This window comes from Ambystoma mexicanum, chromosome 13, assembly GCF_040938575.1.
Source record: "Ambystoma mexicanum isolate Mex_15411 chromosome 13, UKY_AmexF1_1, whole genome shotgun sequence".
Classification (NCBI taxonomy): Eukaryota; Metazoa; Chordata; class Amphibia; order Caudata; family Ambystomatidae; genus Ambystoma; species Ambystoma mexicanum.
The window spans coordinates 120,240,006-120,257,296 of NC_090938.1; the positions used below are offsets into that span (position 1 = coordinate 120,240,006).

The window sequence follows — 17,291 nt, forward strand, 5'->3', positions numbered from 1 at the left end:
CAATTGTGTAGCAAATATCACTAACATCTCACCTCTAATCTGGACTCACCATCACCTAGTTTCGTTCTGGTTAACCACCGACAGACCTACACCTCCGCCCATCACAACAGCCCCCCCTAGTCTCACCAGAAATAAGAAAAACATCACCTTAGAAAGACTCATCCCGAACCTACTCCCCAAACTTGATACACTCTCAGACAACCTGGACCCAGAGATCCTAGTTGAGGAATATAATAAGGCCATGGCCACAGTACTGGACCTCATCGCCCCACTCAAACACAGACCGAGCAAACCGAAATCACACCTTAACAAATGGTACACACCATTCCTCAAAAACCTAAGGCAACAAAAGAGAAATTGTGAGGCGACCTGGAAAAAAATTTCTCTCAGGTTCTAACAAACTCAATCTATCCAAAATAACCGCAGTCTACAAAAAAGAAATATACATGGTCAAACAAACTTCCTTTGACTCTCGCATATATTCAGCCAAATCCAACATGAAAGAACTCTTTTCCATTCTCAAAGAAGTTGAAACCCCCATACTACCCCCTGATACCTGCACCAAAGATAAAAATTGGTGCTCAGAAATTCAGAATGCCCTGACCAATAAGATCAAGACCCTTCAAACCAAAATCTCTAGCAAAAAAGCAGCCCTAAAAGACATGCCCCCATCCAAAAGTCCGGATAAGTGCACGACCACAGACCCTACCCGTTTCAAGTTTTCTAAAGTCAATACTCTCGACGTAGAAAAAATCATCTTGTCCTTGAAACCCTCCAACTGCCAGGGAGACCTATGCCCAGCAGAGCTCATCAAAGTTGCCGCCCGTGACCTTTCACCCTTCATCACCAAACTGATCAATGCCTCCTTCACTTCTGGCTCCATCCCCACTAATCTAAAACAATCCTGGGTACTTCCTTTACTAAAAAAGCCTACTCTTGACCCAGCCATACCTACCAATTACCGACCCATAATGACTGTTCCCTTCCTACTAAAAATCCTAGACAAGGTCGCCCATGTACAATTACAGAAGCACCTGGAAGAACACCACCTTTTAGGATCCAGACAATCAGGGTTCCGCCCTCAACATGGGACTGAGACTGCACTCATCGACCTGAAAGCTCAGATTCATACACTCAGGGACAAAGGACAAGTTGCCTTGCTCCTCCTCCTTGACCTATCGGCAGCTTTCGATTTGGTCGACCATTCTGTCCTATGCTCACATCTCCACACAGCAGCACACTTCTCTCCCGAGGCCATTACATGGATCACCTCATTCCTTAACGGAAGAACTATGAGGGTCTTTTCTCCCACAGCTGCAGCAGACCTCATACCCATCACCTGTGGTGTCCCACAGGGCTCATGTGTCTCCCCCACACTGTACAACATATTTACCAAGCCCATTTTCGATGATTTGGATCATCTCGGTATCACCTACACTAATTATGCAGATGATACTCAGATCCTCCTTCCGCTTTCTGGAGATTGTGGAAAGGATTTGGCCTTGCTAAATAGGGTGTACATCATCATCGAGGCATGGATGGCCAATCATGGACTATGCCTGAATGATGAGAAAACGGAGCTTATCATCCTGGGAACTACGCACAGCTTAAAGAAACTCAGCCCGGCCTACAACTCATTCATGATAGATGGGAACAACATCAAAGTTGGACAGGAGGTCAAAACATTGGGATTCTACTTGGATTCTAACCTTTCCTTCAAAAGACAACTGAGTTCCCTGGCATCCTCATCTGCATATACGTGCAAATTAATCCGCTCAGCCAAACCATTTCTGTCAGACACTAGCTGCCTCACACTCGCTAGAGCCCTTATACTATCCCGCCTTGACTACTGTAACGCCCTTTACCTGGGAACCTCCAAGGCTACCACGACTAAGTTACAAACTCTCCAGAATAACGCCCTGAGAGCAGCCCTAGGCATCCCCAGAAGAGAGCACATCTTAGGACTCAACCAACAGAACAACTGGCTCTCCACTAGAGATAAAATTCTCCTAAAAACGGCTTCACTTACCTACAAATCCCTTAACAATGCCGCCCCGATCTACTTGATTAACAGATTCCATAGACAAGCCTCCTTGAGAGCCCTCAGAACTGCATACAAAGACTGCCTCTCTGTCCCTAACTTCAAACTTGCCACGATAGGAGGTAACAGCTTCCCGGTAAAAGCAGCCAAACTATGGAACTCATTGCCTCCCAACCTTAGAGTAGACATGCCTTACCTGAATTTCCGTTCTAAGGTAATTTCATGGCTGAAACTGAAGGACCACCAAGATAGCTAAGTGCCAAGGCTATCCTCTCATGCGATCCACACACTGTGTAACCTGGTGTTCCCACTTTTTACTTTGCATATATTGTATATATTGCCTGTTTCCCTCTTCTGCTTTGTATATTCTCCCTCTGCCAACATGTACATTTTATATTTTGTAACTAAGCTTCGCATATTCTTGTAAATGCTGCGCCCTGATACCCCTGGATATAACTGTGCATTATAAATAATAAAACAAACAAACAAACAAACAAACATGGAGGCAGACAAGTTGAACAGGCTACTGACGGACAACTACGAATGGGAGGTGGGCTTGCAGGTCCTCAGCAACATCTTCAGAGGATGGGGTCATCCGGAGGTGGATCTTTTCGCTTCAGAGAGTAACGCGAAGTACAAGCAGTTTGCCTTATGGATGGGGAAAGGCAGGCGCTTACTAGGGGATGCCTTGCAAATTTCCTGGAACAACCTCTGGTGTTACGCATTCCCTCCAATGGGATCCAGAAAGTTGATCCAGAGATCCTGGAGAGTTGATCCAGAGAGTGCTGCAGAAGTTCCAGGATACGGCTATCTGCTGCATGATTCTGTTTGTCCCAGACTGGCCAGCCAGGACATGGTACTCACACCTGGTGAGGATGGCGAGGCAGAGCCCAATCCCCCTGAAGACAATTGGCCTGTTTTACCTCTCGCAGCAGGGGGCAGCAATAGTACAGCCCTCTCAGCCTGGTACCTAAACAATTAAAAATGCAGCAGCTGGGTCTTCACGCCAATCTGGACATTATTCAAAACGCCAGAAAGGAGTACACTAGGCTCCAGTACAAAAGTGGGCCAGGTTCTTTTACTGGGCCAGGGACAAGGGAATGGATCCAGCACTGTGCACAATTGATTAAGTCATATCTTTTTCCGCCCACTTCACAGGGGTTTAGGTGGACACGTGTCACACTTATCAGGCAGCAATCAGCGCACACAGGAATATGGAGGGCCAATCATTTTCCATGGCCAATCCGGTGGGGAAGAGGCATTTGCAGGGGATGGCCAGGCTATCCCCCCCGGTCAGAAAACCTCATATGGTGTGGGACATTAATGTGGTGCTGACAGCACTGGTGCACAAGTCTTTCAAGCCCATAGCTACAACAGACATCCAGTGGGTGACTCTCAAGACAGCGCTATTGTTGGGCCGCACTTTAGCCAGATGCGCTAGTCATGTCAGAGCCTTACACAATCTTCCCCAAAGATAAGGTGGTCTTGAGGACACGACCAAAATTCTTGCCGAAAGTAGTTTCATCCTTTCATCCTGGGAGGATAGCTCAGCAGCAACGTGCGCGCCTTAGAAGCAAGACCCACGCTTAGAAAACTCTGGGTGTTTAAGCGCGTTATAAATACGCAACTAAGACAAAAACAATTACGCAATTAAAGTACAAAACAATTCCTGTAACAGCGCCTCGAGGCCGTGGTCTGTGTGAGCGCTTTAAAAATGTAAAATAAAATAAATCTCAATGAGGATATTGTGCTTGCAACCTTCTTTCCACATCCTCAGTCGAAAGCTGAGAGGGCATTACATTGCTTGGATGTTAGGAGAACTGTCAGGTTCTATCTAGACAGGACAAAACAGTTCAGGAAGTCGGACGCTTTGCTGATCATGTTCGGTGTTTCTTCGCCGGGGGCTGAAGTATCGAAAGCTTACATTGCCAGGTGAATGGTGGCAGCTATTTCAGAGGTATAAAACGGCTCCCTTGCCTGGTGCATATGCATGCGCACGCTGTATGCGCTAAGGCCACAGCGGTCGCATTCCAAAGGGAGGTGCATGGCCCATTATCAGTCAGGTGGCCGCATGGGCATTACCATTGGCTTTCTACAAGCACTACTGTTTAGATGTTAGTGCCATGCCAGGTGCTGAGTTTGGACAGTCCTCAAAGACCTCTTTGCAAAGTAAACACTCACACTCCTCCCTAAGGGGTATATCAGTTGGAATTGCCCATACAGTATGGGGAAAGGGGATGGGACGTAGGAGTAGTTAAAAGTTACTCACAGTAGTGACTAACGTACACCTAGTCCATAGTCCCCTCTCCTCCAAACGACGCTCCGTCGTCTCCACAATAAAAATAGGTCAGGCTAAATTTGCCACCTGGCACAAACAAGGGGACTGAGGCTAGGCACCGGAAGGTGGCGCTATGGGGGCGTGGCCATGCCCATAGCCGTGCCTACACGCACCTTAAATATAAAGGGTAAATGCACTTTTTTTAGAGGGACGCCTATACAGTATGGAGGAAAGGGGGCTATGGGCTAGGAGTACGTTAGTCGCTACTGTGAGTAACTTTTAATTTATGAGTGATAACCTGAAAAAAAACGAATTGATGTTGATCAGAACATTTTAACACTCTGACGAAAAACCTATTTACAACAATCACAATACTTCTGAACTATTTTTGTTTTTGTGTATTTTTACAGGATAGGTATGCAAGAGAATTGAACGACAGTGGCATGTTAAAAAAAGAACTGAAACACAAGGTGCAGTATTAATGTTGCAGTTATTTTTAAATTGAATGTTGATTATTAAGATTCACGTCTCAATCGAAAACATTACCTCCAAATGCTTTTCTGACCCTTCTGCCACCTTCATCATCGACCTTATCGATACACCACATAAACTGCTGCTTTTGTTTATAAATGATTGCTCCATTCAGCGAGGCAAGATGTTACGGTTCACTTGTAAATTCATCATTATTCTGAATACATTTCTCCCAGAGACTCCTCTATGAAAATGAAATGAAAAGTCCGATCCAGAACATTGTTCAGCTTGCTATCATTCGTTGCCTTGCGTCTTCGGTACGGCTCCATCTCAGTGTCCGTTTGCACAGAAAGTGATCTCATCAGTCTATATATATGCTTTTGTCTGGAAAATATCCCCTAAATCAGGTTTTAAATCTGATGATAACTGCAGGCGCATAATGTGTGTTTGGGGTGCCCACTTAAAGTTTGTCTGGTTTCTTGGCAGAGACCATGAAATGAAAGAATGTGGCTCCTGGTGGTCCATGTAGCCCAAAGTCATCACTGAGCAGGCTGCTAAATTGCTTTCAGCAGCAAGCAACAATAGCACTCCGGAGAAGCTGTCTTCGGGTGACACACCTTTATCAAGGTGAGAGCCAGACACTGGCCTGTGAACAAAGACAAGAATAAAAAGAGGCTCCATCGTTCACATTTTGAATTCTCATGTTTTTGGACAAATTCTTCTTACTCTGGCAAGAGGGGTGGTGGATCCAGGTTTTGCGGATGTTGGAGGGGGGAGGGTAAAATGCTTGTTAGGGGTCACCTTTTCCACGGAAGGACTACCATCCCACAACCTTTTGCAGTTATCTACAAGCAGTTTTGTATGGGGAGGGTTTGCTGCAACATATGGTGACCAAAAAGCCTATATCCAGCATCAGCTACTTTGGGAAAAAAAAATTGGCAGAGGGCACTGTGCATCGATGCAGTCAACTCGATGTCCCCCGTCTCGAGGATGATGTCATCGAAGGTATATATGGCACACACACTGCCCGTTGGCTGCAGTTTTGTTTTCCGAGTAAGCTTACGCTTCGAGAAAGCACAGCACGCTTCTTTTGTCTATTACGATAACGTCTTCTTCCTCGACACCTACTACCCCAAAGACTGGGTTCAAGAAGTGTCGGGACTGTGATTCTAAGATGTCATTAACCGACCCACATCTAGTTTGTCTGTGGTGTCTCGGGGTGGAGCATAAGCCCTCGACCTGCTCCAAGTGCCAGTCAATGACTGGAAAGGCTCTGAAGGAGCGAAAGGGGAAATTGGCGGTAGGTAGAAACCCCAAAAAATCCCCATCGACTACCCCATCGAAGAAACCTTTGTCCGACGAGCCGAGAGGTGACTCTCCTTGAAGAAAGAAGATTAAAAGATCAAGGTCGAGGAGTGGCTCCCGTCACTCCTCATCGTCATTGAGTGTTAGGAAAGATTCTCTTTACTGCACCTTTCCTTCCATCTTTTTGGAACCCCCAAACCTTTAGCTTTTATTTTTGATCCTGACCTGAACTTTTTGCAGTACAGTGAACCATTAAGCTTCACGGTACTGGCTTTTGCTCATATGTTATGGGGAAACTGATATGTCCTTCAGGCTATCAGTACTGGGAAACAGTGTTTACCTTAGTCTTGTGACTATGTTGCTACTTGTGGTTACTTTTGTGTCCCTTGTGGTAACTTTTTAACATTGCACAATGCAGTTTACACTGCAGTGCAATGGGGTGCATTTTTTTTTGCCCTAGACTAACACTCAAAGGATTTTCTTGGTTACTCTAGAGGTGTTTAAAAGATGGGCTGGTGGCAGCAGTGACCTTTCCCCACTTTTTGGGGAATTTCGTTTTAGCTTTACCGCGTTTACCGCGTTTGCTACTGACTGTGGCTACTGGTCAAACATGGCCATGCCACAAGGTTTTATGCACATTCTTTTTGCATCTTGTTGTTTAGCCTTCTTCCTGCCCTCAGAGTCCAGGAAGATCCTTATAAGGACTTCCAGTGCCGGGAAAGCAGCAGCTTTTGGCGGGCTACTGGAGGGCTTTGTGTGTTTGACAGGCAGGATGTGGGCTGGGTTGTCTGACCCTAATCCACATACTGGTTTCTGTGTGTCTGATTGGTATGCATGAGTGTTCCCGCCAGTGGTCCTGATTGGACCACTGTGGTTTTTTTTGTGTGTGGGCTAATTCTGCTATTTGCTAGTGGGAGTTTCGACTCCTACCTGGCTTTTAGGATAAGAAGAGGACCCCTGCATGCATTTCTCAGAGATCCTGGAAGTATCCTGTCCAGCTGAGAAGACCCGCAAAGAAACCTGAAACCTGACTGAAGGAGGCCTGGCAACCGTCTGCTACAGCTCTGGTGGAGCCCTGTCTGTCTCGTGATCTTCAGTAGGCCTACGAAGATGCTATGACCCCAGGAGTGGAGGGACCATCCATTCCTGACGTCTACTCGGTGACCAGTACAAAAAACCCCTTCGGAAGTGCCCGGGAATTGTCCTGTGGCTGACAAGCTTCGTTTTTGGGCTACCGGGTTAACTTTGTCGCCGTTCCGAGTCCCACCTGAAACGTGGCACACCCTCAGCGGCCACTGCAATGACACCTTCTGCAAAATTACGGTGTCCTCGCACCGAGGGGACCCGAGAAAGACCAGAAAGTCCGACCACGCCTAATGAGTCCTGCTGCATCGCTGTGCGCGTCATGCACTGTCCGAAACCTGCCTTCCCGACATGAGTCCAGTCCCGAGAGGGGTGCTGAATGATTGTTTTTTGCATTACTTCACCAAGAGTCCTTGCACCAGCAAAAGATCCCAACCGGAGAATCACTCGAACCTGCAACCCCTGAAAATCGAGGACCACGGATTTTGGTGGGACAAGCAACCCAGGACACCCTTCCTTTGTTCCACAAAGATCTGGGAAGATTCGGAGTAAGGCAAGTTACAGAGCTTTTAACCTACCCCTATACTCCCATTTTAGGTCAATGGGCTTATAATAATACTATTTCTTATACTATTGGCTTTGCCATTACTTGCCTTGGCAAGACTGTTGGGGGTAATTTTGGGCACTTGTCTACATTGACCCTGACTATAAGAATCCATCACTGGACCCCAGAGACCCTACCTGCATTTTTTTCTGCATCCTAAATTCTGTGGAACTGTGTCCTGAGCAATAGGGCACAAGGCCCCAGGCAACTTAGGGTTGGACAATATTAGATAGAGATCATCTCTGTGAACCTTTTTGTGTATGATACTTACCTATTAATTCCTTTGCAGGAGTATTTTGATTTGTATTGTGCATTTGAACCTGTGAATGTATATATGGATTTAGTTTGATGGTATTGGTTGATAAGTCTACCTGCTTGTATTCATTTTCGTATAGTGTGTTTTGGCCATAATTAAATAACTGTATTTTTATACATCCTGTCTAAGTGCAATTTGTGACTCCCATTGTTTGACCTCATTGTGGACCCTTAACACTCTCACCTCTCTGAAGAACTTAGCCTAGACCGCCTGTCACTGCTACCTAAACTGGTTTGGCTACAGCTTCCCAGAGTTATTTCAAAAACAAACCCAACACCCCCCCCCCCAGCAAGCCATGCTCCTACCGCACCTTCCAAAGAAGCTGGTAAGGAAAGGGCTCGAGCCAAATCCTGCACGCCCTCGAGCCCGGGTTGAAGGCCAGATCCTCATTGAGAGCCGTTGTCATGATGCCTACCCCCGGAGCACCAGGCCAGGCCCAGCACCCCCGGGAGCAGGCATCATGCCCCCGGGTAAAAGCCCAGGCTCTTTGGACTCTGTCCTGGCGCCGTTGGCGCCAGGCTCATGTTGGACATCAGTCCTGGCGCCCTAGGCGCCAGGCTCATAAAGGAAGGTGTTTTGTGCACTTACCTGATGCAGACCATGCTGCAAGATTCAGGCCTCCCTGAGACCTGAAAGGGACTATTTTTTCATTGGGACTATTTTGCCACTCGGGCGTGGCCAGGGAAGGATACTTACTTGGAACTACTTTGGGGGCTATTTAAGCCACGCCCAGACAGTAGCTCACGCTTCGCGTTGTTCTGCATCCAAGCAGCTGAACGCTCACCGTGTCTGCTCCTGCATCTGGTCTCCAGCCACGCCCGCCTCGATCCTAGAACACCTGTAAGGAAAGAAGAGAAGAGAAAGGTGAAAACCAAGAATTTATCAAACTTCTTACCTGCATCCGGAACCTTCACGCCAGCGTTCCTGAGAAAAGACTTTCATTTAAAAGCACTGCGTTGCTCGCTGCAGCGCCGCGCTTCACTCACCTGTCTTCGGGAGTTCTTCTGGCTCCACCGCGTCTGTCTGCACCGGTCGCCACATCTCTGCGCCTAGGGGAGAGAAGAAGAGACAAAAGGTGAGCAGAAGGAACATATGAGGAAAGCCTAATTTTCCGCCATAACACTTACCGGTCTTCTGTTGGTGGACCATTCCTCATTTCGGGTCGGCGCCGCTTCGTTGGCAGGTACCGCACCCCAGCCCCTAAGGGGAAAGGACAAAAGACATTACTGGAGGAATATAAAGAAATTAAGAGGGATCTCCCCCATCGCTATCTCACCTGAGTTTACCTTCGGCAATTCAATCCCTCAACGCATCGCCTTCATTCTGCACCTGAAATAAAGGACAGATCACAGGTTAGGAAGGCAACAGAAAAGGAGGCTCTACACTTGAACTTTTGTAATCTTCATACTTACGGCGTTCCGCTCGGAAAAGTCAAGTGGATTTTGCCAGCGCCATTCTGAAAACCAGTGAAGTAACTGGACAAACACGCGCCCCTGCACCAAAAGCAGGATGGAGAGTTCATCCTTTCAAACCATAAGAAGGATATTCCTACGGGCCAGACAAGCAAGATTTGAGGGTCCTGTTCAGTCGGTGTTCCGAGTTCTGCGCATCACGCCCGAAGAGGCCACAGCCACCCAGACTAGACCAGCGCCTCCGTGGGAGTCAGGTGAGCGTTACAGCCGTCGAGGCCTTGACACAATGACAAGTCATTGAAGGTTCCTTCGAGATGTAGGTCCAAAGATAAGTCGAGTTCGAGGGCGTCAACATCATCAATGCCATTGATGGTGTCGAGGTCGTCGCCACCATCAATGCCAGCTGCGCCCTTGACTCCAGCTGCAACCTCAACACCGGCGGCACTTTCCACCCCAGTTGTGCCATCGACACCAGCTGCCATATCAATACCAGCCGTACCATCGATGCCAACGGCGCCATCTAAACCAATGGCGCCATTGAAGCCGAAAAAGATTTTGTAGACTCCTCGAGCCTCAACTTCACAGTTTGTTAAACCTTCGATGCCTATCCCAGACAAGACCTATATTCCTTTACGAAGGAGAGATTATTTCAAATCTCTCACCTCAATTTATGAGGAAATTGAGCCATCAGACAATGATGCATCTTTTCCTCTTCAATATGGTGCATGTGCCTGAGAGCTTTATTTCAGAAGTGTCTAGATTGAATGATCTTTATGATAATTTTTTTTTAAAACAAATCTTTTTATTAGATTTTCCAATTTATAACACATAAATCAGCATTGATAAAACAGTTCGATAAGGTTCCTCCTAAATGAATTCAACAATAATAAGCATAACAGTGGGTCATATCCTAAATTCATTAAACAGTAATTAAACAATATTTGACCTTCCCCCCCTCAACGTTTAACAACCTTATTTCATAGTCCGACTTAACTTAAAATCTAGTATGCATCATATGAGTGTACATTCGGGGAGTACTTTGCCCGCCACAGTGAATTCTAAGATAAGTTTCTCATTGTGGATCTTTACAATTCATTGCCTTCCCCGCTTCTTCTCCTTGCCGATGTTTACTTAAGCGTTAATAAAACCCGGAGTTCATCTGGAGACATTGTAAATGACATCACTGTTCATCTCAATTAATTACATCCAGAGCTTAGTTCAAAGTTGTCCACGCTTCACCAGCTGTAGCAAATTAAATAGCTTTCATAAGTGAGTAAATTCATCATTTGTCCTTAGACCGTACCATTTTGGTATTGTTTCAAAAAGTAGATGAGCTTTTAACAAGGTTTATATGTACAGACCCAGTATCACCTACAAACGTTGTGTAGGTCCGAGTTGTATCTCAGTGCAAGTCATTCTAAGGCTGTTTCTCCATCTTCGGCATTACCGTTTCGGTCTAGCTTCCAGTAATAACTTAATTTTTAACCCAATAATTAATTCTTCGATTGTCCTGAGTATAGACCAAACTCAGCAGTGGTGAACGGACCTATGAGGTTCCTCATGAATTCATTCAACAGTAATAAACAAGTCAATAATCGCTTCATAAATTCATTAGGCGAACATTAAAGCCTCACATCCACCTTAGGTCTCACCATTCTAGTATTGTTTCAGGAAATAATTAAACTTTTAACTGCAACCGTTCAACAACCCCTCCCCTAACTCCCTTCCCCCTCTCAGCCCTCTGTTGACCTGGAGCAATTCTTCTGCTGAATACTAGCGTTATTATGCGCTAAAGGGAGGGCTGCTTACTTTTCCCATCCCCTCCCGCCCTCCCCTCTTATCCTCCCCCCTATTATTGTTCATATCACACAAAAACCTCGATTCGTAACCAGAACATTTCCATGAGCCAACCCCACAACCATAGTCTCGGCAAACTTTATCTGATGTGGATATTTCTGAGGATACGGGGTTTAAAGTATTGAGACTCACTCTCTCCCACATAATCCTGCAGGGGCTCCTATATGGCCAAGAATTTCAGATAGGTCCCTGATTTTGTGGCACAGATGTTCTCCATTGCCATGACCCCCCACACTTTCACCCACCACCATGGAGCTGTAGGGCCCTCCACTGTTTTCCACCTTTGGGGCACTGTCATCCTCGCTGCCGTCAGTAAATGGGTTATGAGGGCCGCCATGTTCCCTGAGGCTGCATATTCCCCCTCTACAACTGCACCCAGCAGAATAACTTTTGGGGACCATGGTAGGTCGGCGCCCGTTATGTCTCTGATAAGGCTCAGAATTTCTTTCCAGTACACTTTCATCCTTGGGCATGACCACCACATATGGAACCTATCCCCTCTTACCCCACAATTTCGCCAACAGTCTGGAGGGTACGTGGGGATCATTTTGTGTATTCTAATTGGGGGCATATACCAACGATAGCAGAGTTTGTATGCCGATTCTTTAATTGCCGTGGATTTGGATAGTTTATTAGCCCTCCTCCAGATTTGACTCCATTCTTCCTGCGTGATCTCCTCCCCTATGTCCTGCTCCCAATCCTTCCTGTATTGGAGGGTGTCTTCTAATTGCGCCCTGTCCAGGAGCGTGTATAGTCTAGTAATCCCTTTTGTGGATGTCCCCTCCCGTACAGTTAGTTCTAGGCCTATTGGGGGTCTCAACCGGGCCTTCTTAACCTCTGGATTAGTGATCCAGTGACGCAGTTTTGTATATTTAAATCTGTGATTTTCGCTAGTGCCCAATCTTTGTTTACAGGCTTCGAAGATAAGTGGGGCACTATCCTGATACATGTCTTGTGGGGACAGTGTATGCACATCCTTCCAACCTTCCCAGAACCTTTTATGAAGCCCAGGCGAGAAATCTATGTGATGTGCTATGGGGGAGAACGGACCCAGACCTTGTCTAACCCCACTGCCACGGATAGCTCTATCCCAGCTGCGTAGTGTCATCTTAGTGGCCTCTAATAGGATACTCCCCTTATCTCGAGCACTTCTCTTTAGGAATGGTAGCATATTTAATGGGATATCGGTCGCGGTCTGTTCTATTTTCCCCCATCTAGGAAGAGGGTCTCGGCCCGCCCATTTCAACGCTCGTGTCAACTGAGCAGCTAAGACATATCTCCCCATATCGGGGACTCCCAGCCCTCCAAGAAGCGTGGGTCGCATCAGGATCCTTCTTTGGATCCTTGGTTTCTTATTTCCCCAGATGAATTTAAACACTGCCCTCTGAAGTTCCTGAATTAATCTTGGGGGAATCTCCACCGGAGTTGAGCTGACAACATACAGCAATCTGGGCAGCAGGGTCATTTTTATCGCTGCTATTCTTGCGAACCATGATAGTTCCTGGGCATCCCACCTTTGCAAGTCTTCCTGGGGCGCTTCCATAAAGGGATGATGTTTGCCTTCAGCAGGTTCTTTACTGTTCTCATAATATGGATCCCCAGGTATTCCAGGGACTGCTTTTCCCACTTTAGGGGGTAATATTCTATCAGGCGTGCTATGTCCCCGCTACTTTCGGTTATATTCAGCGCTTTAGATTTTGAATAGTTTATTGTGAATCCTGATGTCTTTTCAAACCTCTGTACTTCGCTGATAATTCTGGGTAATGTATGTATGGGGTCTGCCATATAGAGCATGATGTTGTCTTCATAGAGCGCTATCTTATTTTGGAGCTCCCCACTGCATACCCCTTTAATACCTGGGTCTTCCCTAATTCTGCATGCAAATGGCTCCATTGCCGCTGGCGAATATAAGCGGGGAGAGACGGCACCACTGTCGTGTGCCTCTCCTAATGCTGATTCTTTCTGACGTGTAGCCATTCACCAGGAGTTGCGTAGATGGATGCTGATAGTTTGCTAAAACCATCTTGGTGAATATCGACCCACAACCAAAGCCCTCTAGTACCAGTCTTAAGTACTCCCATTCTATGCTATCGAAAGTACGCATGGCGTTGAGCGCTGCTATCGAGAATTTTTGATCTCCCCTAACACCCCAATCTATGATGTCAATTACTCGCCTGGCATTATCCTGTGTGTGTCTTCCCCCTTCGAAGCCTGCCTGGTCTTCGTGTATTATCTCAGGTAGTACTGTTGCCAACCGGTTCGCCAATATTTTTGCGTACAATTTTGCGTCTGTATTGAGGAGCGCTATGGGGTGGTAGCTAGCGCAATCTACTGGGTCTTTCCCCGGCTTTACGGGTAATATCGTGGTCGAGTGTCCCATGTCCTTTGAGATTGCTCCCCTGTCTCTAATTATATTGAAAAGACGGGTGAGAGGGCCAACCAACTGAGTCTGGGAAGGTTTGTAGAACCCATGTCCTAAACCATCTGGGCCTGGTGCCTTCCCCCTGGGTGGGGCTGCTATCACATCACTCACTTCCTGCATCGTGATTAAGGCGTCTAACTCTGATTTGTGTTGTTCCGAGATCTGTGGCAGTTTTATAGCCGACAGATACAATATTTTTTCTGCTGTGTTTAAGTTCTCATTAGTCAGCAAATTTTTGTGAAAGTGGCCCATCGTTTCTAGTTTCTCCCCGTCCCATATTTGCAATTCCCCCCTGCTGTTTCTAAGCTGGGTGATATTGTGGCGCGTCTTCTGTTTGCGCAGTTTAGCTGCCAGAAATGTATTTGCTTTCCCCCGTGTATGTAATAGGATTGTTTAGTGTTTAGCAGTATTTGCGCTGTTCTATCTGCCGTATGATTTTCTAGTTTGGCTCTGGCTTTCTTGAGATCCCGCTAGGTCCTGGGCGTCTGCCGGGACTTGTGGAGTTTTTCAGCATTTCCCACTTCTTCCTCCAATGTACGTGTTATAAGGGCTTTCTCCCTGTAATATTGTGTTGCTTGTACTATGAATTCCCCTCTAATTACTGCCTTCCCCGCGTCCCAAACTACCCTCCAGTCCACCTCCCCATTATAATTTTCCAGGAAATAATTTTTAATGACGTCTTCCATGTGTGTCCTAAGTGCGATATCCCTTAAGATCATCTCATTTAGTCTCCATTGTGGTCGGGGTTTGCGTCCAGTCCCCTGCAGTTCTATGCAGTTCTATGCAGATCATAACTGGGGCGTGATCGGAGAGGTATTGGACACCGATTTCTACGTTCTTGACATAGGGGACTAGTGTGGAGGAAACCAAAATCATGTCAATTCTAGAATATCCTCTATGCACTGCGTACTGTGTACTCACGGTTTTCCGGATGGAAAAACCGCCACGTTTCTATCACCTCCAAATCTCTAAAGAGTTTTCCAAGGGCCTGTCGGTTGCGGTGATCTGCTGCAGTCGGGTGGAGTGTCTTATCTAATTGTGGGTCCATTACACAGTTGAAATCCCCCCCTATTATCACCCGGCCCTCGCACAACCCTCCCACCCTCTGGAGTAGTTTGGGGACATACTGGTCTTGTTTCTCATTGGGGACATAAACTGTAATGATTGTAAAGGTTTGGCCATTGATAGTACCCTTTACCCCCAAATATCTGTCCTCCTGATCCTTTATTGTTTGTTGTTTATGGAAGCCTAAATCTCTGCTGAAAAGGATCGCTACCCCTTTTGTTTTTGTCTGGCTCGAGGCAAAGAACTGAAGGGGGTATGATCTGCTTCGCATCCTTTTCTCATCTTTCTGGAGGAGATGCGTCTCCTGTAGGATCGATATCATCGCATGCATCGCCTCCAGTCTGCCTAAAATCGATTTCCTTTTAACAGGGGAGATTAGCCCTTGGACATTAATCGAGACAATGTTCGCTTCCCCCATTACATCCTAGGTGAGGATTAACTGCCCGATGGATCCCACTGTCTGTTTGCTGTGGCTTTCTCTGCTCTGTATACGTTTCTGTGTTACCTATGTAAGGGGTTGGCTCCATTTTCTTTTTGGTTTTTGGAATCTTTATTTTTTTTTTGTCCCTTATTCCCGTTCCCACCCCTCCCCTCCCCCAACCCCCTCCCCAATTCTGGGAGTGCATGAGGCCTGGCCCCTAGGGGGCCCCCGCTAGTCAAACACGGGCTTAGGCCTCGACAATTTCCCCCCAGTTCACAATTATCAGGATTAGAGTTACCTGACTCTGCTGCCAAGATGTATGACCTCCCACCTCAGTGCAGTCGCTTCTATTTCAACTATGCGGCTTACCTAGTGTTGTGGGCACATCATGCGTTGTCCATATTATGGGCCGAGTTCAATTCCGTTCGTTCTCTCCTCCCTTAATCCTGACCCGGTTGCGAGCTACCCGTTTTCCCTGTCCTCCCTCGTCTTTGCCTTCTCTCCGTTGTCCATTCCCATGGTCTACCGGACGGGACAGTCATGTTCGCCACGGGCCCTCGGGCGCCTCCTGTTGCTCGTCTTCCCGATGCAGCAAAGCCAAACCCTCGGCGCAGCTCCCAATTCTCGTCAGTTTTCCTTCCCAAGTAAATGACAGGCCAAACGGATGCGTCCATCTATATCGGATTTGTTGTGCTTGAAGGGCCTTCGTAACTAGTCTCATCAGCCTTCTTTTATGGAGAGTGATCAGAGCAAGGTCCTGATATAGCTGTATGCGGGACCCATTAATCGTAAGGTCTCCGTTTGTTCTCACCGCCCGCAATACCTTCTGTTTCAAACAGAACAATGTCATCGCTACCAGGACATCCCTGGGTCTCAACCCAGGTTCATTGAGTTTTGGCCCCATTCGGTGTATTCAGTCAAAGCTGAACGACTCAGGTTGGGTATCAGCTAGCAAGTTACTGAAGCAGAGTTGCATAATATTTTTTAAATCTTTGTCCAGCACCGATTCTGCCAGGCCTTTGACCCTAATGCTGGATCTTCTTGAGCGATTTTCCAGATCTTCCGCCTGAAGTTCCAGATTATTCGTTGCGTTCGCCAGCTGGTCTAGTAGCAGGCTGTTTTGGTTGGTTTCTTCTGCCACATTTGAGAGGCCACTTTCAACTGTGTCCACTCTATCTCCTAACTCCGCCATTTCTTTATTGACCTCCTGGAGAGATGATTTCAAGTCTTCCCTCAGTTGTTCTATTTGGCTATGGAACGCTTTTGTCAGTCTGGCCTCCATCCCTTTTAAACAATTCAAAAGTTCATCTTTGTCAGATGCCATTGCGCTTGATGGAAGATCTTCTGTTTCAGTAGTCGGGCCCTGCGGGGGGGTGGCGAATCTGCGTGTGTTTGGCGCCTCTGTCTCCAGCACTTCTCAATCTACCCCTCCTGGGGTCTCGCTGGGGTTCTTGCTCTTATTGGGCCCGTCTTGGCTTTGGATCCTGGCATCTGAGTCACTCTGGCCCCTATCGGCTAGCGGTGTTCCATGATGTAAGTATATGCCGCTATTGCTGCCCACCTACTTCTGCTCCAGTTTGAGTGATCCAACTGTTGAATGCCTGTTGCAGTGTTCGGGTCAGGCCCACTAGTCTGGGGTGGGTTCTTTCACTTCACGGGCCTGTTCAAGAGGTAGGGCCCCGGGCGCCTCTTTGAGTTGGGGCTGGGCGTCCGTCGAGGGACTGGTGATATTTCCAGCTTTGGGAGACCCCTTCCACCAACACAAATGATCCTTGTTGTGTGGCTCCCCAATTTTCAAGGTACTGGGAGGGGGGAGGGGGAAACAACCCCCTATGCTCTGCTAGTATCTCCGGGTCAGCGTTCCCTCTGTTGGATGCGCCAAGTTGTTTCGGGCCCGTGCAGTTCCTGGATTTCTTGGAGGGCACCCCGCTGCCACCCCTATCTTCACCCACCCGGCTTGTTGCCTGCCCTGCTCCTACCATGCTGTTCAGGGATCCCCGACTCTGTGCTTCGTCG

At 47.2% G+C, this 17,291-nt stretch overlaps 1 protein-coding gene across 1 annotated transcript in view; it reads left to right on the forward strand.

Moving 5' to 3' along the window:
• Positions 1–17,291, forward strand: part of SYCP1 (synaptonemal complex protein 1) — a 1,202,159-nt gene that overhangs the window by 622,232 nt on the left and 562,636 nt on the right. Inside the window, exon 7 of the mRNA XM_069633416.1 lies at positions 4,730–4,789. Within this exon, the coding sequence (XP_069489517.1) occupies positions 4,730–4,789 (60 nt within the window). The remainder of the gene's footprint in view (positions 1–4,729; positions 4,790–17,291) is intronic.